The sequence below is a fragment of the Hyaena hyaena genome, unplaced genomic scaffold, assembly GCF_003009895.1.
Source record: "Hyaena hyaena isolate Hyena2069 unplaced genomic scaffold, ASM300989v1 scaffold_87, whole genome shotgun sequence".
NCBI classification, from domain to species: domain Eukaryota; kingdom Metazoa; phylum Chordata; class Mammalia; order Carnivora; family Hyaenidae; genus Hyaena; species Hyaena hyaena.
The window spans coordinates 342,026-367,017 of NW_024080718.1; the positions used below are offsets into that span (position 1 = coordinate 342,026).

General features: G+C 38.1%; 1 protein-coding gene across 1 annotated transcript in view; it reads left to right on the top strand.

The window, feature by feature from the left end:
* SRGAP1 (SLIT-ROBO Rho GTPase activating protein 1) overlaps positions 1 to 24,992 on the top strand; it is a 286,653-nt gene that overhangs the window by 189,551 nt on the left and 72,110 nt on the right. The window contains exons 5-7 of the mRNA XM_039234288.1: positions 5,612 to 5,794; positions 6,236 to 6,364; positions 23,236 to 23,457. Of these exons, the coding sequence (XP_039090219.1) occupies positions 5,612 to 5,794; positions 6,236 to 6,364; positions 23,236 to 23,457 (534 nt within the window). The remainder of the gene's footprint in view (positions 1 to 5,611; positions 5,795 to 6,235; positions 6,365 to 23,235; positions 23,458 to 24,992) is intronic.

Here is a 24,992-nt window from a genome sequence, read left to right on the forward strand (position 1 = left end):
GGGAGGACATGGCAGGTATAAGGTGCTTAGGACATGCCAGGCAGTGGGATTGGCTTGGGTGGAGACCACAGATCTGAGGAGGGAGCTTTAAGTGATTGACGCAGCGTAGAGTACAGAGTGGTTTTGGGCTGGTGTTACGACCATGCTGGGAGGTCCTCCGTGGTGGAGGGAGACATGGCAAGTCTGAGAAAAGGTCAGAGAGTGAGAATGGAGAAAAGGCTCTGTAACTGTTATTTTAGATTCTCTTTCTTTCCATTCCTTCTGTTTTATGCTCAGTGAGGTTACTTCACACCCCACACCATCTTGCACATCTTCACGACATTATTGCTAAAATAGTGCTTTGATCATACTATTTACAGCTCTGTGGATACATGAACCCCTATAGAGTACATTTAAAACTTTTTGGTTGAGGTTTCAAAGTTCTCCTAATCTGGCCTGTGACAACTGCATTCTTATCCTCTGGCTCCCTTACCTAACCACCCACTTTTCAAGCCCTTCCCTAGATCCCCTTTTCAAAGTCATAGTCTACTTATGTGCACCTTACCTACATATCTTTACCCTTATCCCACATACCTTTGCTGGTACCATCCTTCCAGCTTGAATGTCCTCTCCCTTCATCCGTGTCCATCGGAATCTCCAAGACCCATTTTTTAATCTCCAAAAATTTAAACTCTTGGAAGGAGGAAACCAAGACACACCTGGGTGGCTCAGTTGGTTGAGCGTCCAACTTTGGCTCAGGTCATGATCTCACGGTTCATGAATTTGAGCCCCACATTGGGCCCTCTGCTGTCAGCACAGAGCCAGCTTTGGACCCTCTGTCCACCTCCCTCTGCCTCTACCTTGTGTGCATGTGCATCCCTGCATTCAAAAATAGACAAACATTTTAAAAAGTAGGAAACCAAATCCTTATATTTACACCCATCATTGCCTTATGGATAGTAAGCACCAAGCAAATGGTGAATAAATAAATAATTATATGTCAGCCCTTTTTATCCACTATTCCTAAATATAACCAAAAATAGCTATATGCGCCAGGTAAAGAGGCCTTCCATTTGTACAGTGTTTCAGAGTTATCAAAGTTCATGTCATAGCAGCCTAGAACACCTAATCTGGAACTGGACTGTCAGAGTCCCAACTGCTGCTGCCACTTAGCAGCTGTGTGACCTTGGGCAAGTTAGTTAACCTCTCTATGCCTTTCTTTTCTCTTCTGTATGACAGAGAGAATACAGTTACATACCTCCTAAGAGTTTTTAGAAAGACTAAATAAGCTATTATTTATAAAATGTTTAGAATGGTGTCTGGCACATAGTAAGCATTATATAATGCTTCTTTAGCTAAATACATATATTTTATAGATATGTGTTAATGGTCTACGTTATATACATACCTACACACATAAGTATTCAGTAAAGTTTGTTACACGCACACACACCTAGAAACACACAATTGAGTGTCCACAATGACCCTGTAAGGTGAGCAGAAGTGTAAAATAAATTCCCCATACCTGGTAAGTGGTAGACCCATTCCTGGAACCGTGTTTTCTACTTGTGTGACAACATCAGAAAATAGTAAAGCCTTAAGCCACTGATCTTCTCCAGACACATAGTTTTCAGATACATAATGATGTCATGACACTAAATATTAAAATTTACTATAGATATTTTAATTATTTTGACTTAAAGTCCAGGAGGAGTGTCAGATACATTATATGAGTCTGTCAATAAGGAAAAAAATATTAATAGCTTCTGTGCAAAAGTTTTTGCATAGGATTTCACAAGTGCAAAGATGTGGCCACTTTCTACTTTATTCTTCTACAGTTAAGGAAAGATGGAGTAGGAAAGATAAATTGAGTGTGTTCCATGGAGAATTATGCATGAAGTTTTAGTAGAGAAGAATTCAAATAGGAAAATATGTTATCGGAGTATATTTAAATGGATATATGACTATCGTGTCATTTGGTATGCAAATACTTGTGTTTGCATTAAGCTGGTGGAGAACCTATTATTTTCTTTGCAGTACATGTAAAAAAGGCACCTTTAAAAAATAAAAGCTTTCTTCTACTTTGAAAAAGAGAAGACTGTCTGTTATTTTATTTTAAATACAAAACACATTTAACTGCTGTCAACAGCTTACATTTTAAATAATGCAATTTGTACTTGCATTCATTATCTGCAATTAGAGTTCTAAAAAGCTTTCAGTGTTCTTCTCCTCAACTTTTAAAATTCATTCATTGTCATTGTTAACATTTTAGGAAATAGTGGAAACCTTAAGTTGCATTGCAGAACTGAACAAAGAAATATCCTTCTGGAAATTACCATCCAACTAGATAGAAAACCCTCAGCTATTGTGCTGAACCAAGTTATCATGAGATGTTTACACCCTTTTCTTGCCAGTGTTAGGTCAAGAATGTTTTCCTCTTAGGGCTTCTAGATGGCTCATTTGGTTAATAAGCCTCTGACTCTTCGTTTCAGCACAGATCATGATCTCATGGTTTGTGAGATCCAGTCCCACATCAGGCTCCATGCTGACAGCATGGACCCTACTTTGGATTCTCTCTGTCTCTCTCTTTTTCTCTCTCTCTCTCTGTTTCTCTCTCTCTCTCTCTCTCTGCCCACCCCCTCAAAATAAATAAATAAATAAATATTTTTTAAAAAGAGAATGTTTTTCTTTTAACCCAGTCTAGTTTATAAGAACACCATGCTGGCAGCCAGCTCAGTGTCCTTAGTTCATAAGGCTTAGTTTCTGCAAATCACTTACCTACACTGCTTCACAGCATCTAAATAAAGCAAGAGTTCGAGTCTTCAGGATGTTTTTAAAATAAATAATTCTCAGATACCCGTGGCTGTCTGGAATACCTTTTCATCTATGTATGATGGGAGTCACAGGTTCTCATTTCTTCCTGAGTATTAGCAAGAAGAATACAGACAGCCGAGCAGCTGTGAATGAGTGTGTGTGTGTGTGTGTGTGTGTGTGTGTGTGAGAGAGAGAGAGAGAGAGAGAGAGAGAGAGAGAGGTTTTTTCTTTCACCCTCTCTTTAAAGATGTAATTGGAACCAGGACCTAATGGTGTATGGGTTTGCTGCAGGCAGGGTATACAAACAGAGCCAAACTTAGAAATGCAAGGTGTGTAGTACATTCATTGACCTCACTGTTTGCCCAGCTGTAGGGTTACTCCCTTTTTATTCCCCAGCTGCCCAGCTGCATCTCAGTGCTATTTTATTTTTCTTTTAAACTGGAGTAACCAATGAAACCTCTCCTGGACAGGGTTGATAATTACTAAAAACAGACAACTTCGCAATTACACACAGCTCAGAAAAAACTGCCACGCTTTGTACTTTAGCCCTTACTTTGTTCTTGTTCAACAATGCCTTTTAGCTTACCTTAAAAAGGTATATATTGCAGTGATGCTTCTGGTTTCCAAACTATTTTAAAATTCATCTTTTGAAATGAAAAAAATCAAGTTCCTTATTTCAAAATGTGACATTAAATCTCTTCTTAACAACTACATTTTAGTTATAGAATTGGCCCCAAATAACTTCTGGTTATATATGAATGAAATAAAATCTATTTTATGTGGATGCGAATTTGACATAATTTGTGGAAAAGTGCCTCCACAGATAAGCGGGTGCTGAATTCTAGTTTGTTCCTTGATAGGTCAGTTGCACTGGACCTTACTGTTGTTTCTTTTTTTTTTTTTTTTAATTTTTATTTATTTCTAGGAGAGAGAGAGAGACAGCGTGAGCAGGGGAGGGTCAGAGAGAGAGGGAGTCACAGACTGAAACAGGCTCCAGGCTCTGAGCTGGCAGTCAGCACAGAGCCCGACGCGGGGCTCGAACCCACGGACCGCGAGATCATGACCTAAGCGAAAGTCGGACGCTTAACCGACTAAGCCACCCAGGCGCCCCTACTGATGTTTCTTTTAAGGAGTATAAATGTGCTTAAGGTAAACAGATTTCAGCATTGGCCCCGATGTCTGACTCTGCTTATAAAAGCAAGTTGAAATTATATTGGAAAATCTGTGAATGTTGTTCTGTGTCTAAAAAAACAGGGATTATATACAGATATAATAGCTACTGTAAGAGTAAATATACTTATTTGTTATTTGAGAAAATGTTTATTAAACACTTGTGTTTTCTAAATGCTTTGGAAAATAACTACACACATCAGGTTTTTCAGATTAGCAGAGTATTAAATTGGAAGTTTGTGTCAAAGCCTCAAAAATGTGCAGACTGTCTAACTCTGCAATTCTCCTCTGAAAAGGTACCATAAGACATATGATAATTTTGTGCACAAATATTTCTGTGGCCATAATATCAAAATGTTAGAAATTTAAATTTTATTGAATTTAACAAAATTAGTTGAGAATTGTTTATGTACGTTTAGAACATACATGGAAAGGATACATTAAATTTTTTATTTTCTATATATTCCTAAATGTATTAAAATGCAACTTAGGTGTATCATTTATAAAAGAAGAAATAGGATATGTATAAAAGATTTCAGCACAATTTTCTTTATAAAGCAAAAAGTTGATATATCCTAAAATGTTCAACAAATGAAAATTAGTCAAGTTGTGTCCAGTCATATAAAGAAATATTATACAGGGGCTCCTGGGTGGCTCAGTCAGTTAAGCATCCGACTTCGGCTCAGGTCATGATCTCACGATTTGTGGGTTTGAGCCCCGCGTCGGGCTCTGTGCTGACAGCTAGCTCAGAGCCTGTAGCCTGTTTCAGATTCTGTATCTCCCTCTCTCTCTGCCCCTCCCCCGCTTACTCTCTCTCTTTCTCTCAGAAATAAAGCATTAAAAAAAAAGAAATATTACATAGCCCTTAAAAATATTTTTAGAAGAACACTTAGTGTTATAGAAAAGCAATACTAAATGAAAAAACAATATAGAAGGTTAAAAATAGCTACTACAGTATGGTACAAATTTTTAAAAGGAGAAATATGTGTCATTTTCAGATAAAGAAATGTGTATGTGTGTCTGTGTGTTTTCGTAGGATAACAACCAAGTGACTGTACCAAAAATCCTAACAGTAGTCATCACTGTGTGCTTTTTATATTTTCTTTTTTTGTGTCATATGTTTTCTACGTTGATCATAAAGTATAACTTTGTGGTCAGAAAAACAATTTTCTTAAACTATGTATGAACTTTAATATTTACATTTTGCATTTTGGCAAGTAGACTTTATAAAAGAAATACTCTTTAGTAAAAGCTGTACTAATTTGGAGTTTTTTATAATTCCAAGGTTGGGGTAAAATTTATCCATGAATAATGGTTTATCTGCAGATTAATAATGCAGAGATTTTAGAGGACACTTTTAAGCTTAAGGGAACTTTTCAAGTGCACTGAAAGCATGCATAAAGCTCTATAAATCATTTTTTCATCAAAGCCTATCCCCTAAGTGCCTCTTCCTGGCTGGTGAATTTGCATATTTCTCTTTCCTTATGTAGACGCAATAGTCCATAATTCATCTCCTTGACTAACAGTCTGGCTTTCCCCCTGCCAGTTGTAAGGTGATATTTTTAACATATTCCTCATATAATGGCTTCCATTCACCCTCTGAGTTACAGACAGGCATCTTGTAACAATTTGGGTCACATTTTCACAGGTGATGAAAACATACCATATGTATCATGCAGAGAGCATCAGCGCAGAGAGCAAGCTGAAAGAGGCTGAGAAACAAGAAGAAAAGCAAATTGGAAGATCTGGTGATCCGGTCTTTCATATTAGACTGGAGGAGAGACATCAGCGGCGAAGCTCTGTAAAGAAAATTGAAAAGATGAAAGAAAAAGTAAGTAAAAACATTACAGAGCCTTTCTGTCCTCAGTTGAGGTGACGGTGCTAAGAACACTGTTGGAATAACTGATAGACACACATTATAAATTGTGAAACGACACACATTTCCTCCAACGGGAATGAAAAATGTTTAAGAAACATAAAATTCATGTAATAACAGCTGGACATCATTTAGTGTTGCATGCCAAGTATTCAACACACAATGTGGAGGACTTGAATATCATTAACAAAGAGATTTCATTGCAAATGGGCCTGAAGCTTAATACATTGTTGGGTACTTTTAGTTATTTAAATCAGTTTCAAAATGTACTTTTCTCAGAGGACTTCAAAAGGTCATTTGTGTATGTAGAATACATTGTTTAAATTAATAGAAAGTATATATATTTCTGTGCCTACATGACTTTGCTCTTTCCCAATGGATCTTCTTCGTTTTCAGAGACAAGCAAAGTATTCGGAAAATAAGCTAAAATCAATTAAGGCGCGGAATGAATATCTCCTAACCCTTGAAGCAACCAATGCCTCAGTTTTCAAGTATTATATTCATGATCTTTCAGATTTAATTGACGTAAGTACTTGAAATTTTTATATTTTCTATATTTAAAAAAAATTTTAACTTATTTATTTTAGTGATCTCTCTGTCCAATGTGGGACTTGAACCAACAACCTCAAGATCACTCACTCTTCCAGGGTGCCTGGATGGCTCAGTCAGTTGAGTGTCTGACTCTTGAGTTTGGCTCAGGCCATGATCTCATGGTGTAGGAGTTTGAGCCCAGCGTCAGGCTCTGCACTGTCAGCACAGAGCCTGTTTGGGGTTCTCTCTCTCCATCTCTCTCTCCATCAAAATAAATAAATAAACTTAAAAAGAAAAAAGAGAGAGAAAGAGTTTTCTCTCTTCCAACTGAGCCAGCCTGGCACCCCTCTATTTTCCATATTAACATGTAACTAGCAATAACTATTTTATTGATTCGAAAATACCATCATTTCTGAAACCAATGTTATTTCATGTAATACTCAGAAAAAATGCTGCCAGTTAAATTGTACATGATACCAAGACACCGTCGATTCTAAGATGCATGTGAAAAAGTGTGCATCCCAAAACCAGTAGAAAGCAAATTATTAAGTTCTGTAAAGCTCTGATGCCTGGTAACCTCAGCTGGGAAGGGGACCCAGGCATCTTTAAATTATGGGATGACACAACCCTAACTGCATTCATTGATTCAGAATATATTTCTTGGTGGGCCGCCTGGGTGGCTCAGTCAGTTAGGCATCCAACTTGGGCTCGGGTCATGATCTCACAGTTCATGGATGTGAGCTCCGCATCGGGCTCCATGCTGACAGCTCAGAGCCTGGAGCCTGCTTCTGATTCTATGTGTGTGTGTGTGTGTCTCTCTCTCTGTCCCTCCCCTACTTGCACTTTCTCTCACTCTCTCTCTCTCAAATAAATAAACATTAAAAAAAAAAAAACACATTTCTTGCTTATTTCAGTGCCTTGGTGGCTCAGTTGGTTAAGTGTCCAACTTTGGCTCAGGTGATGATCTCACAATTCGTGGGTTCAAGCCCCACATCGGGTTCTGTGCTGACAGCTCAGAGCCTGAAGCCTGCTTCAGATTCTATATCTCCCTCTCTCTGTCTGCCCCTCCCTCTGTCTGCCCCTCTGTCTCCCTCCCCCTCAAAAATAAATAAACATTTAAAGAATACATTTCTTGGGCCCTACTGTTGTGAGATGCTGAGGCTTTGAGAAGCATATACAATTCTTTTTCTTTTTTTCTTTTAATTCCAGGTAGTTAACATCCAATATTATATTAATTTGAAGTGTATGATATTATGACATAACAGTTCCATCCACCACCGTGTGCTCATCACAAGTGCACTTCTTAATTTCCATCACCTATTTTATCCATTCCCCACCCCCAAGCATATACACTTCTTCAGGAATGGAAAGTGGAAAAGACAGATACTAAGCAAATGACTACACACATGATAGCTTTGTTCCTAGTTGTGGCAAATACTATAAGCAAAATAGAGTGGACTGAGACCACATTTTTAAATTTATCCAACTCTGTATTTCTCTCCAAGGATATGCTGTGCAAAGCAGTAATTGGGCTCGTTCCGAACCCTCCCAAGTCTATATGCAGTGTTACGTTCACGCAGTGATTACTGCTGCGACTCCCCACCTGTAACGCCCAGCATTATGCTTTCATTCAGAAAACCTGAATGAATAAGTAGCACAGTCACTTTGCAGACACTGTAGGAGACGGCAGAGGTGACACAGACAGAAACCCCAGTCCAAAAACACCCACATCTGCAAATAAAAGAAGAAAAGCAATGTGTCATAAGAAAAGCACAGGTGAAGTGACAGAGGTTCAGAGAGTTTACTGCTGGAAATCTACTCATGTGCTGCTCTGTGTTGATTGAATTCAACAATTTAAAGATATAAATTTTTTTCCTGTGGCTTATAGCATCATAATTTAGATATATAGTAGGTCAAAGCAACTTTATTTTTATGGACAATTTAAATCTCATTTACCTATTTTAGAACCACAGTTTGGGACTCTTGCAAAAGGATTGTTAAGTAAGGGAATTATGTTTTAGTTTATTAACACTCTGATGTGCCTTTTTAAAAAAAGTTTATTTATTTTTGAGAGTGAGCAAACAGGAGAGGGGCACACAGAGAGGGAGAGAAAGAGAATCCCAGGCAGGCTCTGCACCGTCAGAAAGATGCTTAACCAACTGAGCCTCCCAGGCACCCCTGATATTTATCTGTTTGGAGGGAGGGAGGGAGAATCCCAAGCAGTGTGGAGCCCAGCATGGCACTCGAACTCACAAGTTGTAAGATCATGACCTGAGCCACCCAGACTCCCTGATGTGCCTTTTTTTAAAAAAAAATTTGAGTCTAAAAACAGTTATATCCTCTACTGTCATAATTTCTTTATACAGAACCCTTTAGTAATAAAACCAGGAAAAACCTTTTTCTCTTCCTTTCTTACAAGTATTTTAGTCAAGTAATTAATTTTCCTATAGCACTCTGATGAAATGAAAAGAATTTTTTTCCTGCTAGACTGCTAAGTTTTCTGAATAAAAAATGAACACTTTTATAGCCCCTGTTTTCAAACTTAGATTTGCAAGAATTCTGTGAAATATATAGAATATAGAGCTAATTCTTTGTAACTACTCCATTTGCTTATTTTTTGGTTTAGGGCTTATTTTTGGAGTACTTGGCTAGGCTCGAATGAGTTTAACATAAGGAAAAGTCTCCATATACTGAAAAGTATTTTTTAACACCTGCAAAGTGCCAAGCACTCTTTTTGACAATGGGGATCCAGCAATGAACAAAACAAAGTCCATGTCTTCTTAGAGTTTACGTACTTGTTAAGGAGTCAGCTCATAAACATATTTACACAAACACACACACACACATACACACACACACCACACACACACACACACACACTATATAGTAGTGACAGTGCCATAAATGAAAAGCACTATTGGGGTACTTCTTTTGATGGTATTCAGGAAAAGCCTGGTATTGGAGCAGAGAAGTGAGCTGGAGAGCCCTGTGCCTATATGGGGAAGGAATCCCTCATATAGAAGGACTGGCAAGGCTCAAGGTATAGAGGCCATGATGTGTTTGGCAAGCTGAAGATGCTCAAGAAATAGCAAAGAATGGAGTAAGTGAGGAGGAAGGTTCTGTAAGAGAATGTAGGCAGAAACCCAATTATTTAGGGTCACTTGGACAGAGAAAGGGGTTTAGATTGTGTTGGAAGTGTGGTGGGAAGCCTTGAGGGATTTTACTCAGGGAAGAGTTTACATTTTAAAGACTCACTCTGGCATCTGGGTGGAAGACAGACTGAGGCAAGTGAGGAGGACAAGGGTGAATACGGCAAGCTGTATCTAGAGTCTTTGGTCATTGTCCAAGCTAGAGATGGTGCTGGCTTGGACTAGCACAGTAGCAATAGACCTGAGAGAAGTGGTTGGTTGGATTCAAAATAGAGAAGGTAGAGTTAATAGGAATTTGATATAGTAGTTGAAAAGAAAGATAAACATGCCTCCCAGGTTCAGGTCCTGAGTATCTTGGTTAATGGTAGTGCCTTTGACTGAGTTGGGGACCCTGGGGAGAAGTGGGACGAAGGTCAGAGAGCCCTAGTTCTCTTGTTACCTCTAGTAAGATTGAGATAGCCATTGGCTGTCTGGGGAGATGTGCAGTAGCATTCTCAATATGACTGGCATGTATAGGACAGGACTAGCATTTCAGGACAGTCACCATCATAGTGTCTACTTAACATAAATGAGTTAGAAAAAAGCTTAGGGTGGAAAGCCGCCACCACAGAGTGAAAAACACCGGAGGTTAGCTAGCAAGATATTGTAGTGGGATCATGAGTACTTTCCATCTGACCCCAATATACTGTTGTACTTTGATCACAGACTCCAGTTGCCCCCCAGACCCTTTGCTTCTTCCACAAGTTAATGATTACTGTCTGATTGTTTTCTCCACGTTCACTGTGTAAGATCTTGTTTTCTTCATGTTTACCATGTGGGTGATATGTTGTGAGCTCAATAAATACAGAGCCAAAACCCCTGTTCGGGGCTCTTGTCTCCAACTGGACATTAGCCTCTTGTATTCAATTCTGTATCCACAGGCAAGAGAGGGACAAGAGAGAAGTCTAGATTCCTAGTCTGCGACAGTCACTGTCATGGATATTTATTGAGCTCTTAGTATATGAAGGGCAGGTTTCTACATATAATCTCACTAATTCATCACAAACCTCATGAGGTAAATACTATTTTCTGCATTTTATAGATTAAAGCATTGAGACTTAGGTAGGCCAGATAGCTTGTTGAAGGTTACACAGTTAGGAAGTGTGGTGGCTTCAAACTCAGACATTTAACCTCCCAATCTAATTAACTCTGATGTAAGTAAGTAATGGTTAAATATATTGGGTAATTTTCAGTTTTAAATAAGGATGGACTTTTAAAAGATCAGTCTTAAGTTTAAAATGTGAGTAATTCTCAGAGTGCCTGGGTGGCTCAGTTGGCTAAGCGTCCAACTTCAGCTTAAGTCATGATCTCACAGATTGTGGGTTTGAGCCCCACATTAGGCTCTGCACTGACAGTGTAGATGGAGCCTGCTTGGGATATTCTCTCTCTCTCTCTCTCTCTCTCCCCCCCCCTCTTATCCCCCCCTTTTTCTCTGTCCCTCCCCCGCCTTTCAAAAAATAAATAAATAAAATGTGAGTAATTTGCAAATAATACAACTTCATTATGAATTTTATTTTATTTTATTTTATTTTTTAAATGTTTTTATTTATTTCTAGGAGAGAGAGAGAGACAGCGTGAGCAGGGAGGGTCAGAGAGAGAGGGAGTCACAGACTCTGAAACAGGCTCCAGGCTCTGAGCTGGCAGTCAGCACAGAGCCAGACGCAGGGCTCGAACCCACGAACCGCGAGATCATGACCTAAGCGAAAGTCAGACGCTTAACCGACTAAGCCACCCAGGCGCCCCTCATTATGAATTTTAAAAGAAATGATAAGAAATGGGTTTGTTGTCCTACTCAATTGATATTGAATCCTCTTGATGAAAATTATGCATTCATTGACTCATTTTTGAGGCAGAGTATGAATGTATACATTCTAAAATGACTATTTTGTAGGAATGCAATTTGCATACATAGTCGTGATCCTAAAATTCATTAAGCTTGACCCTTACTGATGAAGAAGAAATAGACTATTATGCAAAGGCATCTAGAATCCTTTATGCTTTGTGAGCTTATTTAGCAAAATCACTTTTTTAGTGAGCTAATAATTATTGGAAGAGTTGTGAATACCTCTTGTGAGAAAAAGTCAAGACAACATTTTTAATGCATAACACTTTATATGTGAAGTGACATGGAAGATACTAAATGTATCTTGATGGAATCAAAGCATTATAAATAATTAAGAATTAAAGTTGAGACCTTTTTTTATATATTCCTCCCTTGGTTCTATTCATGTCAGTAGTATGTCTGTTTTCTTATAGATTTCCATGCTAGACCATGATGAATGGATCTATTGGTATAAAAAAGTTCTATATATTTCTCATAGAATTTGTATTTTGAAACTAGTCTTTTATTATTACAGAATTAGTATGTTATAGAAAATTAGAAAAAATTATATGCAGAAATAGGATGATGACATTCTTACCACCCCAGATCATCACTTAAAATGTATACTTTTCTGTGTTTCCACATACACATTTTTATATACCAGGAGAATATGAAATCATATGTATAATGCAGCTTTTTAACCTACTTTTTTCAATAATTGATCTCCATCTTTCCATTTTAGAAAATTTTAACTCCTCTGTTGGCCAGACCATATTCCTATTTATGACTCCCAAAAACCATTTTACAGCTAGAGCCTAGACTAGACCAAATTTAGGGTCACACAGTGCATCTGGGTGATGTGTTCCTTTAGTCTTTTTAAAAGTGTTTTAATCTAACAAAGTCCCTGTTGAGAACATATGGACAGTTGTTCTTCAGAACATTTCAGCTTCTGGATTTGTGTCTATTCTTTATGGTGTCAGCCTGTTTCTCTATTCCCTATATTTCCTACAAAGTGAATGTTACATAAAGGCTTGATAAACTCAAGTTAAGCGCTTTGCAACAGATTACACCATAGGTTATGTTGCTGTCTTACGTAGACAGGTAATAACATCTGATTAACCCACCAGCAGTGATGCTAAAATTGATCACTGGCTTGGGGTGTGTGACCTTGATGACTCCATCATATTGTGAAGTGTTTTCCCCTGGCAACAAATGGGATATTCTAAAACTTCCTGAATTTAGAGCCTATTGAATTGGAAGTATACTAATTTTGAACTCAAATCTGGGCCATAATTTAATTTTGGTTAGCAAAATGATTTTTTTAATTAATTTATTTATTTTGAGAGTGCACAGGGGAAGTGGAGGGGCAGAGAGAGAATCCTAAGCAGGCTCTGTGCTATTGGCACAGAGCCAAACCTTGGAGCTCTATTCCACAAATTGTGAGATCATGACCTGAGCCAAGATCAAGAGTTAGATGCCCAGCCAACCGACTGAGCCACCCAGGTGCCCCCAGAGTGCTTTTCTGGAGTTCAGATTAATAATGTAAATTAAAGGGGTGCCTGGCTGGCTCAGTCGGAAGAGTATGTGATTCTTGATCTCATGGTTGTGCATTCATGCCCCATATTGAATGTAGAGATTACTTAAGTAAATAAAACTTTCAGAAAATATTGCAAACTAAAGAATAACAAATATTTTTAGGCACTTCAGATTAGTCACTTTACACATGTACTATCTGAAACCCTAGTCAATGGAATCCTCTTTTGTTAATTACTAAGGGTCTAAAAAATATATTAATGTAACACTTTGATAGACTAGTTCAAGTCATTTCTGTGTATTTGAAAGTAATCTAATGTTTTTTAAAAAATACATTTAATAATTCCAATTTGTCTATTTTTTATGAACCTCACCTTTACTTATCAATGTCAGTTTGAATTAATATACCTTTCTCTCTGTCTCTGTCTCACTAAGAAATGGCTATCAATGTGGAAACATTTGATTTCTAAGTAATAGCTATTGGATTTCTTCTGGAACCTATTTTTAAAAATTTTTTTTTCAATGTTTTATTTATTTCTAGGAGAGAGAGAGAGACAGCGTGAGCAGGGGAGGGTCAGAGAGAGAGGGAGTCACAGACTGAAACAGGCTCCAGGCTCTGAGCTGACAATCAGCACAGAGCCCGACACGGGGCAAGAACCCACAAACCGCGAGATCATGACCTAAGCGAAAGTCGGACGCTCAACCGACTAAGCCACCCAGGCGCCCCTGGAACCTATTTTTAATAATCTTAAATTCTCCATTGTGCCTTGTTGTAATTATTAACTTAATTTTGTGATGAACTCTGCCACTGAAAATAACACTTCTGTAAACTTAGTAAATGAACTTCTTGATCAAATTCAAACCAGCAGTGTAAGATGTTAGATCTCTAAAGTTTATCGAAGGTAATACCATGAAGAAAATGATGGCTCAGTTGTTAACCAAGTATTATTTCAGCTGGAAATACTTGAATATAGTATACCAAACATGATTTACACATTTTTGGGTACTGTAAATACAGAGTTAAATCTAGGGAGAAGGGATGAGGTGATTTAGGAGAGGAATTTGGGGGACTTTTAAAAGGAGTATATATGTTTCACACTTTTCTTTAAGTATAGCATATTTTATATTTAACAAAAGAAAAAGTTGTAAAAAATGATAAAAGCATGCCTTAAGTATTAATGTAAAGCATACCAATATACTTATAGTTTCTAGTCTACAGTATTACGATTCATCTTTTCATACAGATTTATGAGTAGTCTTTTGCACAAAGCTTATCTGCTGGGTAGTTTCTATTTCTGAGATCTTTAACAAGGAACAAAAATAATCTGGATATTTACAGTGTTTTCACAGTGTTGCATTTGGCACAACTTTTTCCTAATTTGATATCAATTTTGTTTACTCTTAAGTCTTTTTAAAAAATTTTTTGTTAATGTTTATTATTTATTTTTGAGAGAGACAAAGCATGAGCAGGGAAGGGGCAGAGAGAGGGGGAGACAGAATCCGAAGCAGGCTCCAGGCTCTGAGCTGTCAGCACAGAGCCCAGTGCAGGGCTCAAACCCATGAACCCTGAGATCATGACTAGAGCCAGAGTCAGACACTTAACTGATTGAGCTACCCAGGTGCCCCTGTTTACTCTTAAGTCTTTCCAACAACTCCTTTAATACCTATTTTAGTAGATTTATAATATTTAATAAACTTATAATAAATACAGATTGCATATATTTTACACTCTACTCTGAGGAGCATATAGACGAATTGTTGGAGGAAAAAATGTACAAGAGTATTAAAGAGCACCTACTAGCTGTGTGTTTTCACAGTAGCCTTGGTCTTGGTCACTGTGCTTTAGAGCAGAAGTAGACAAACTTTTCCTGAAAGGGACCAGATTGTGTATACTTCAGGCTTTTGTGAGTCATATGGTCTCTGTCACAATTACTCTAGTGCAGAAACAGCCATAGGAAAGTAAGCAATTGGGTGTGGTTATGTTGCAATCCAACTTTATTTACCATATCCAGGCCGTCGGCTGGATGTGATTCACAGGCCATAGCTTGCTGACCTGTGATTTAGAGAATGAACTATTAGTTAATCCAGAGTGTCACTTAAGCAGAAGACTGTTTAAGATGGTTTCTACCCTGAAAGTCCTAGGTAAATTTCAGTTTGTAGAGTAATGGTCTCTTAGCTTGAAATCAGGTAGCAGGTGGAACATAGTTAATTTCACAACAATATGTTACTTTAAGAATAAATATGAAGTATAAGAAATATCTTGCAAATATTGGCCAAAGGAAATTTAATTGGTTTGGGAGAATAAAGGCATAATTATAAGGGAAAATAGATTGTAGTTTTATAAATAAAAGATTTCACATTTGTGATCTTTAATATCCCCAACAATAAGCACAAAAAAGACTGTAACTGAGGCACCTGGGTGGCTCAGTGGGTTAAGCTTCCCACACTTGGTTTCAGCTCCAGTCATGATCGTGTGGTTATGGGATCAAGCCCCATGTTGGGCTTTGTGCTGGGCGTGGAATGTGTGTAGGATTCTCTCTCTCCCTCTCTCTCTGCTCCTCCCCCTCTTGCTCTTGTGCACGCACACACACGCTCTCTCCTTCTCTCTCTCAAAAAACAAAAAAAACCAAAAACATAGACTGTAACTAATTCTGTTATATTTGGGATGCATTACAATCCACAAGTAAAATCCTGCAGGCAACAAATATTCTAATTGAATGCTGAGATTTTCAAATGATTATGATTTGCTAAGAGAAGAGAGGAGAGTACACGTTTCATTTCCCATAATACCGAGATCTATAATCAAATTCAGCATTCTATATACCCGCAGTTCTTAAATTTTTTTTTAATGTTTATCTATATATTTGAGAGAGACAGACAGACAGAGCATGAGCGGGGGAGGGGCAGAGAGAGAGAAAGAGAGAGAGAGACAGAATCTGAAATAGGCTCCAGGCTCTGAGCTGTCAGCACAGAGCCCACAAACTGCAAGATCACGACCTGAGCTGAAGTTGGATGCTTAATTGATTGAGCCACCCAGGCACCCCTGGAATTCCTAAAACAACTGGTGATGTGGCCTCTCTCAGTCCGTCCTCAAAAGGTATTCAGAGGAACACAGTCCTCAACAGTAGAATTCCATTGGTCCTTTGTCCCATAGCTCCTGCCCGGTAATAAAGTATTTGTTATCTTTTTGGTAGAGTTTCACAGTTTCAAATTACTTCCTGTAAAAGTTTGCCGGTCACCTTGGCATTTGAAGGATAAATCTTTGTTACTGTTATGCAATACTGCAACAGAGTAATCCCCTCCTCCAGCTAATTTTCTTGGTAAAGATATCTGTCATATATTTTATTAGCCATTTATACAGAATGAAATTGAAATTAGATTACATCATATACTGCATGCCCTGTTTACTTTATCACCTCTCAGTAATCCACTGTCCTAAAGCTTTTAGCCTCTTCTTTTTGTCTCTAGAGACATGTGTTTAATTAAAAAGCAACTTATTCAGAGTTCAGATTTTTCGTAGTTTGACTCATCCCCATACATAATGGTATTAAGATTTATCCATAAAAACCTGCCAAATTGGAATACTGGAAGAAGGCACCCCCCACTTGGCCTAACTCTTATTAGGAAGATGATAGAGAGATCATGGTAAACGGGTTAGGATAGTGTAGTTATCACATAAACTGATTTATGCGTGTTTTTTTCCCTTTGTGATTGAAAAGGGATTAAAAACTAACGTAGATGGCTTTAAAAGTTCCTTCTGGTGGAGATGCCATGCGCTTTGTTAAAGGGAACTGCACCCACTTGTTGTCACCTGCAATATAGGCCACTCTGCATCTCCAGGGCCCGCTGGTCTGTCTTGGCTGGACTCATGAACATTGGAAGTCGCCTAGAGTAGAAAGTTGACTTTCTACCTCTTGGTGCCTTGCCTTGATGGCTGCTGGATTTTTGTCACTAGTCTTGATCATCTTCCGGGGCTTCAGATTTGTATCCAGCTGCCTACTGGACGTCTCTGGCTAGATGCCTCATGGGCAGTTTGAACACGTCGTACACTCAGCTTTTTATCTCCATTTGCCCCTATCATCGTCATCATTCTCCACACATATAATCACTTTTTCTTATCCATTTTTTTACACCTCAGCAAGTGACCCACCTTTCCACCCATTTGCTCAAACCAAAAACCCAGTTGTCTCATTTCCCACATATAAATGCATCAGCACATCCTGTCATCTGTACCTCCTATATGTCCCAACTTTGCTATTTCTTGCTGCTTGTGCTGTCTCCTAGACAAAGCTCCTCATCTCCTGCCCGCACGAAGCTTTCTAAGATGTCACCCATCTTCCACTTAAGACCTTCTAATCAGTAATCCATCCTCTGCCCAAGCAGCCAGAGTATTAAAAAACATATAAACCAGACCCATTGATCCCTATTTGAAATTCTCCAAAGGCCTCCCATTGTCTTTAGAATAAAATCCAAACAGTTCACCAAGACCTTATGGGAACTGCTCACCTGCCACTCAGTGTTCTTTTGCAGCTTCCTCCTTAGTCACCATATGCTTTGGGTACTTTGGCCTTTCTATTCCCCAGGCTCTCTAAACTTTTTCCTGCCTGGGGCCTTTCTACTCTTTGTCTAGGACACTTTTCCAGAGCTTTGCAGGGTCCTTCTTTTCGTTCATGTTGCACCCACCTGCCCTGTATAAAAGACCCACACCCATTTTTTTCCCTCAGCACTCCCTATTTGTCTCTTTTCTCCGTAGCATTTACCACCTGGCCTGCTTGTCTGGGCTTGCTTTATTCGTTCTCTAGCTACTTCTTTGTGATTTGATTCAGGGTAGTTACAGAGATTTGGCCTGGAGATAAAACGCCTCTGGTGGCAGCTTCTCTGAGAAAAAGGATTGCCCGTGGGAGAGGACATGTATTAGGCCACAAATGGTTATTGGTCCTACTCGCTGGCATGTGCAAGCTCCATTCTCCTCCTGTTTCCTACTTTGTATCTATTTTGATGTACCATTTTGATCTTTTCATTACACAAAAGAAACTCAAAACAAGTTTTGCTAAATGCTTGGCTGTGGTTATTAAAGCAGCAGCAAGAATTAAATTGTCAGCTCTTTATGGACCATCAGGACCCCAGCCATGAGAGCAGGTGTGCAAAAATTGCCTGTAGAATTTTAAACATCCAGTTCAGTCCCACAAGATGCCCATCTCTCACAAAACAAGTGTGTGGTCTCTGAGGTGAAGTACTGAATAGCTAGAGAGGAGAATCTAAGGGACAAAGATAAGTTATTCAGAAGAAATCAGCTTTCTTCATTTGACATCTAATGAAAAAGCTGTGAACTTAACCTATTTCTGGTCCTGGGTTATGTGAAAACTGTTTTTGCAGTTGTTTGCTCAGGTTACACTCTTGCAGAAGGACTCAAAATATGGGGTAGACCAAGTCTTTACCCAGTATCCAGGAGTCTGGAATGGTCAAAGCCAAAGCTTATTAATTAAAAAGCCAGAGATGGGACCCAGAACAAAAGATCATGGAAGTCTCTTCATTGGAGGCAGGAGTGATGAAGTAAAGGTAGAATACTTATGCAAAAGAGTTCCTTCCCTCTCCATACTCAGGACAACTGCTTAATTCTGCAGTCACGTGGGAGCTTGGGGCTGCCCTGAAAATGACATTGGCTCTCCCTGTTCTGAAAACATGTACGTAGGACTTGTTTCCATTGGAGTTCCGTCATCTTCATTCCCACCTAGGACCAAACTTCTGCCCAGTAAGACTTCTCATGTCATAAGAGTTTCTACAAACAAACAAAAGCCCTCTCCCTAAATAGCTGGGATCCATTTATAGTTGACTGTATTACCACCAAGTGTATTTCAGCTGACCTCTGCAATCCTTTCGCCTAAAGAAGTTAGCTTATTGTGGTGATTTAGACTAATACCTACTAGGATATATCTTGACAGCTCTTAGGATATTAAAAAACAAATACCCTTCTACTTTCAACAGTCTTTCCTTCCCCAATTTTAAACCATAATTTTATGTATCCATTCAGTTTTCCATCCATCAGAACAACACTGTTTTGTTTTCATGAAATGTCTTATTGGTTTCTTATGTATTTTCATCATTAAATGCACTTGGGTTATAACTCAACTCTTTGTGCAGAAGCTGGCTTTTCATATTGTCATTAATAATTCATAAGCTACATAGAATTACTTTAGGCCTTTTAACCAACTATCGTGAATCTTAGCATATCGAGTGTCATTTTAGCTTCCAGTTTAGAAAAAACATGATTCTGTGACTGGCCTTGCTATCTCAGGAGACCTTGAAAGAGAATTTTATTCTTGTTTCTTTTAAAGTCCAGGATGCTTGAAAAACCTAGAGTATAGAAAATGCTGCATATCAGAAGTAACAGAAGCGTGCTAATTAAGTGATCTTACAGACTGATAAGCTCCCTGGGGATCAGAGAAGGCTATTGTCCGACAAGTTCATCACAGAAACCTCCATGTGAGGGATAGCAGTCCAAATCTAGAAGACACCTGGGGAGTCCTCTGGATTGGGTATGAAGCCCCATACATACTTCTTCCCAGCCTGTTAGGAAACTGCTGGTGAAAGCAGGGCTGCCTTACTAGGTTCAGACCTACCAAATCTACCTGGCCAAACTGGGTGCAGAAGCACACACAGTGCTTTTCTAACTTTGACATTTACTCCCCAAAGAAGCAAATCTAAGAAATTTGAATGTATGTCTGGGACTGTTTAAATCTGGGACTAATAAAAACTTAGCATGTATTTATTCAGAACTCTACCTCAATTAGGCACTTGGGGGTTGAATTTCTTTGTTTTTTCTTCCTCTTTTCTCTTGGTTCTTCCTTTCTGTGTTGGAAAGACACTGGGTTTGTGGAGCGTGCTTTTCTCTAAGTTGTTTCTTTCCTCTTAATATCAATTTTCTGTGAACTCCCATTGGGATCAATACTTCTAAAGTAAAGCAACTTCATTATAATCAAGCTGAATTTGTGTTCTTTCAGAATAGTTGGTTGTTTTGAAGCACTAGTATATTTCAAAGAAATGAGGCCATTTCCTTTACCAGTTCATGTTTTCACAAGATGAGGTATTACTGAAAGGTAGAATGATTTTTTTGGTCACTCTGATGTGTATAAAATGGCTACACAGAACCTTTATGAATTTTAAGGAGCAAAAGGAATAAAAGAGGACTTTGTTCATCTGAAACTAGAATTTTTTAATTAACTGAAAATCATTCTCTATATTTGAGCACATCTGATTCTACTAGAAATGTATCAAAGATGAGACTGCTGAATTTCACAATTGTATTTTGCTTGTATTTGTTAAGTGTGATAATAGCATCTTTCTGTTTTTTTAAATCAAATAATATTTAATCAAGGAGATTCTCTTGCCCATTTGTAGAAATAGCACCCCCAATGGACAAGGTTACAGGACTTTTGTTTTGGAAGAGGGCACAAGTGAGTGAGGGGCAGAGAGACAGAGGATCCCACAAGGGACAGGGAGAGAGAAAGATGAGGGGGCTCACCTGAAGCAGGGTGTGTGTTTATCCAAAGCAGGGCTCATGCTCATCCCAAGTGGGGCTTGAGCTCACCTGATGTGGGACTCACACTCACGAACCGTGAGATCATGACCTGAGCCAAAGTCAGATGCTTAACTGACCAAGCCACCCAGGCGCCCTACAGGACCTTTTTTTTTTTATCAATGTTTTAGTGTACTGCTTCTCAGACTTTTAATGTACATATATATCATCTGTGGATTTTTTTTTTTTTTTTTAGACTTCAGATTCTAATTCAGCAGATCAGGGGTGGGGCCTTTTTGACCAGCTTCAGGTGATGCTGATGGTCTATAGACCACACTCTGAATAGCAAGATTTTATATTATCTTTATGGAAAAATCCCAAATTTAATAATTCTGAAGTTGAAGTGTGAGGGTAGAATCAAATATGTTGACATTTCTAAGGACGGGTCAGTGATTCAATCTGTACCTTCATAAAGACAGATCTGACAGTTCATGTCCTGGTGGACGTTACTTCCTTTGTGCCCCTTTACTGTTCTTTTAGTAGCTAAGTAATGGACAACCTATATTCAAATTCCTTGAGAATGGAAATTATATTTTACTGTATTCCAGTCTTCATATTCCTGGAGCCTACCAAGGTCCCAGGCACCTAATAGATGGCTAATTAGTGGGTTGAACTGAATCAAATTGAATTGATTGAATTGCATTGGAACAATATAGGGATGACCTGGTTTTGTACCTTTTAAAACCACTTCCTCTTTAAAAGATTTATGTTTTTCTTATATATAAATTTAAAATTCTTTCAGTAATGTATAACTGACCAATATCCAGAATTATATTTTTTAATTTTTTAAATGTTTTTAATGTTTATTTTATTTTTGAGAGAGAAAGAGAGCACGAATGAAGGAGGGCAAAGAGAGAGGGAGACACAGAATCTGAAGCAGGCTCCAGGCTCTGAGCTGTCAGCACAGAGCCGGACACAGGGTCAAACTCATGAACTGTGAGATCATGACCTGAGCCAAAGTCAGACGCTTAACCAACTGGTCCACCCAGGCGCCCATATCCAGAGTTATGTTTATTAAATTATAGTCTCTTAAAATGTAACATTAAAAGAATAAGTGCACATACAAACTAAAGGTAATGAAGATTTAGGAATCTCCAAATTTTACCTCCAATAAAAGGAGGCAGTCATCTCTTATTTACAAATTTTGTTCTGGGGATAAGAAGGAAGGCATTCCTGAACTTTTCTGGCAGATTCAGACCTCTTTTCTCACTTCTGAAAGAGTACAGATTATTATTGAGTCTTCAGTAAATTATGCAAATCTAAAATATTACAGTTAGTATGTTTTCATCCTGCAAGGATTTCAAAAAATCATAGGATCGGTATGCATGTACAACCTTAAATGCTATTTTTTTTATTATTTCCTTTCAGTATTTGATTTTTGCTTTGATTTTTTTAACAGCTTTCTTTAGATATTATTCACATACCATGTGGTTCACTCATTAAAAGGCTACAATAGGCTTTTAGTATACTCAGAGTTGTCTGGGCATCACCACAGTCCATTATAAAATATTTTTATTACTCCAAAGAAAAATCCTACACCGCTTAGCCACCCTCCAACCCCAGTTCTTCCATCTCCTAGCAACTGCTAATCTACCTTCTGTCTCTACAGATTTACCTATTGTGGACATTCATATAAATAGAATCCTACAAGGTGTTGTCTCTTATGGCTGGTTTCATTCACTTTACATAATGTTTCAGGGTTGATTTGTGATGTAGCATGAATCAGTACCTCATTATTTTTTATGGCCAGATAATGTTTATTTTTGTTAATTAGTTGGACATTTAGATTATTTCCACTTTTCAGCCATTATTAATAGTACTGGTTTAGGGGTGCCTGGGTAGCTTAGTCAGTTAAGCATCCGACTTTAAGCTCAGGTCATGATCTCATGGTTCATGGGTTCAAGCCCCACATCAGGCTCTCTGCTGACAGCGCAAAGCCCGATTTGGGTCATCTGTCTCCCCGGCAACCCCTCCCCTGCTTGTTCTCTCTCTTTCTCTCTCTCAAAAATAAACACTTAAAAAAAAATACTGCTGCTTTAAATAATGATATATCAGTTTTTTGTGAAAATTTATTTTTATTTTCCTTGTATAACTAGGAATGGAATTACCAAGTCATATATTAATTGTCAGTTTAACTCTTTGATGAACTGCCAGACTCTTCCAAAGAGACTACAATATATTACATTCGCATTAGCAGTGTATAAAAATTCCAGTTTCTCTACATCCTCCCCAATGCCTGTTATCTGTCTTTTTCATTATAACCATACTTGTGGGTGTGATGTGGTTATCTCACTGTGGTTTTGATTTGCATTTCCCTGACGACTAATGATGTTGAGCATCATTTCATGTGCCTGTTGGCCATTTGTATGTGTTTTTTGACAAGTGTCTATCCAATTCCATTGCCCATTGCTACGTGTCTTTTTATTATTGAGTTGTAGGATTTCTTTATATATCCTGGATACAAACTTTTTTTAATCAGACATGATTTGCAAAAATATTTCCCATCCCATGGGTTATCTTTTTGCTTGCTAGTACCCTTTGAAGCACAAAAGTCTTCAAACACTTTATTTTTTCTTTTGGTGCTTGTGCTTTTGATGCTGTATCCAAGAAACCAATGCCTAATGCAAGGTAATGAAGGTTTACTCCTATGTTTTCTTTTAAGTATTTTATAGTTGTAGCTGTCACGTGTAGGTCTTTGATCCATTTTGAGTTAATTTCTATATATGGTATTCTTTTATTTTTAAAGTGCTGTGATCTTGGCTACCATGCAAGTCTGAACAGAGCCTTGAGAACATATCTCTCTGCAGAATATAATCTTGAAACTTCCAGACATGAAGGCTTAGACATTATTGAGAATGCGGTTGACAATTTGGAGCCCCGGAGTGATAAACAGAGATTCATGGAGATGTACCCTGCGGCATTCTGTCCCCCAATGAAGTTTGAGTTTCAGTCTCACATGGGTGATGAGGTCAGTGATATATTCATATATATATATATATATATATATATATGTTTGTTTGTTTTTTTAATGTTTATTTTTGAGCGAGAGGGAGTACAAGTGGGTTAGGGACATAAAGAAGGGGGGTACTGAGGATTCTCTGAACTGAGAGTCGAGAGCCCAATGCAGGGCTTGAACTCAAGAACCATGAGACCATGACCTGAGCTGAAGTCAGATGCTTAACCAGCTTAGCCACCTAGATGCCCCAGTAATTGATCATTTTAAAAGTAATGAATTGTCTTTTCACTTATATTACTCTTCACCTGCTATACCCCAACAGTTGTCAGAATTCTCAATTGTTTTCTCCCTCCTGCCTTCGCATGGGATCTTAGCATAGTTATATGCTAACATTAGCCACTACCACCTTTGGGTCAAATGCCTACAAAGGCCAAACCTGGGTGCAGTCTCAGTTGGCTGTAAGTACTAAACCATCTCAGGATAGTTAGTCCTTCCTCTACCTGTAGACATTTAAATTTAAATTCAAAACGAACCATTTTGCTGGCCTAGTAGAATCTATCTGAAGACTTCTTATGATCTTGATTTAAAGATTTCCACAAAGAAAAATAATTGTAAATGGCAGGAGAATGGGAGAGAAGGGGAAAAAATGCAAAACAATTTTTTAAGACTGTAGTTGTCTCCAAACTGATAAAATGAGCATTAGAAATGATATATAGTATTTTGGGTTCTTTATATGAATTTAGCTTTCTATCCTATTTTACCCAAGGGAAAAAAAAATTAAGCCGTTCATAAGTTACAATGGTATATTTTGTTGTCTGCGGCTGGGAAAACAAGAAGACCCAATTAATGAGTACGCTATACAGCACTTGGTATCCCAGCTGTGCAAAACAATACTCATAGATTAACAACTCAGTTTTAGCTTATTGTGGTGACGGTATGTTTTTAAAAATAGACATAATAGCCATGACAGATTTCTTTAATGTCATCTTTTTTTTTCTGAGATACCTAGTGTTAATACTTATATATGTGTGCATGCTGTATTTATAACCTAATACTATATTTGCTTGATTTGATAGAGTAAAATACTCGACTAGAAGTGGTCAGCAGTTTTTATGCCAATAGCACATGAATTTGACAGGCGAGTGGCTCATCCTACCCAGAGTTGTGTTTCCAAAACCAAATAATTACTGTTAAAATTTTTCAGCTATGGATATGTCAAACACAGAATGATAAGATGTCACAAATAAGTGACTTCAATTGGGTTAGTAGTTTTTTCCTTTTGGGTTTTTTTTTTACTATTATTATTTTTAATAAAATGAATCCATTGCCCTTTTTTTATGGCCGGTTCAGCCAGGGAGCAGTAATTTCTGTGATGTGTCAGAGACTTCCATAAAAGGAAACCCACATCCACTGGGAACATTTCTATGACAAGGAAGATGAAAAGAAACTATTTTGCTTCTGGTGCAACTTTAATGAGCTAAATATAATATAATTAAAAGACTCTAATTGTGACCTTAGCTATAATTGAGATCACAGCCAAAATGTCT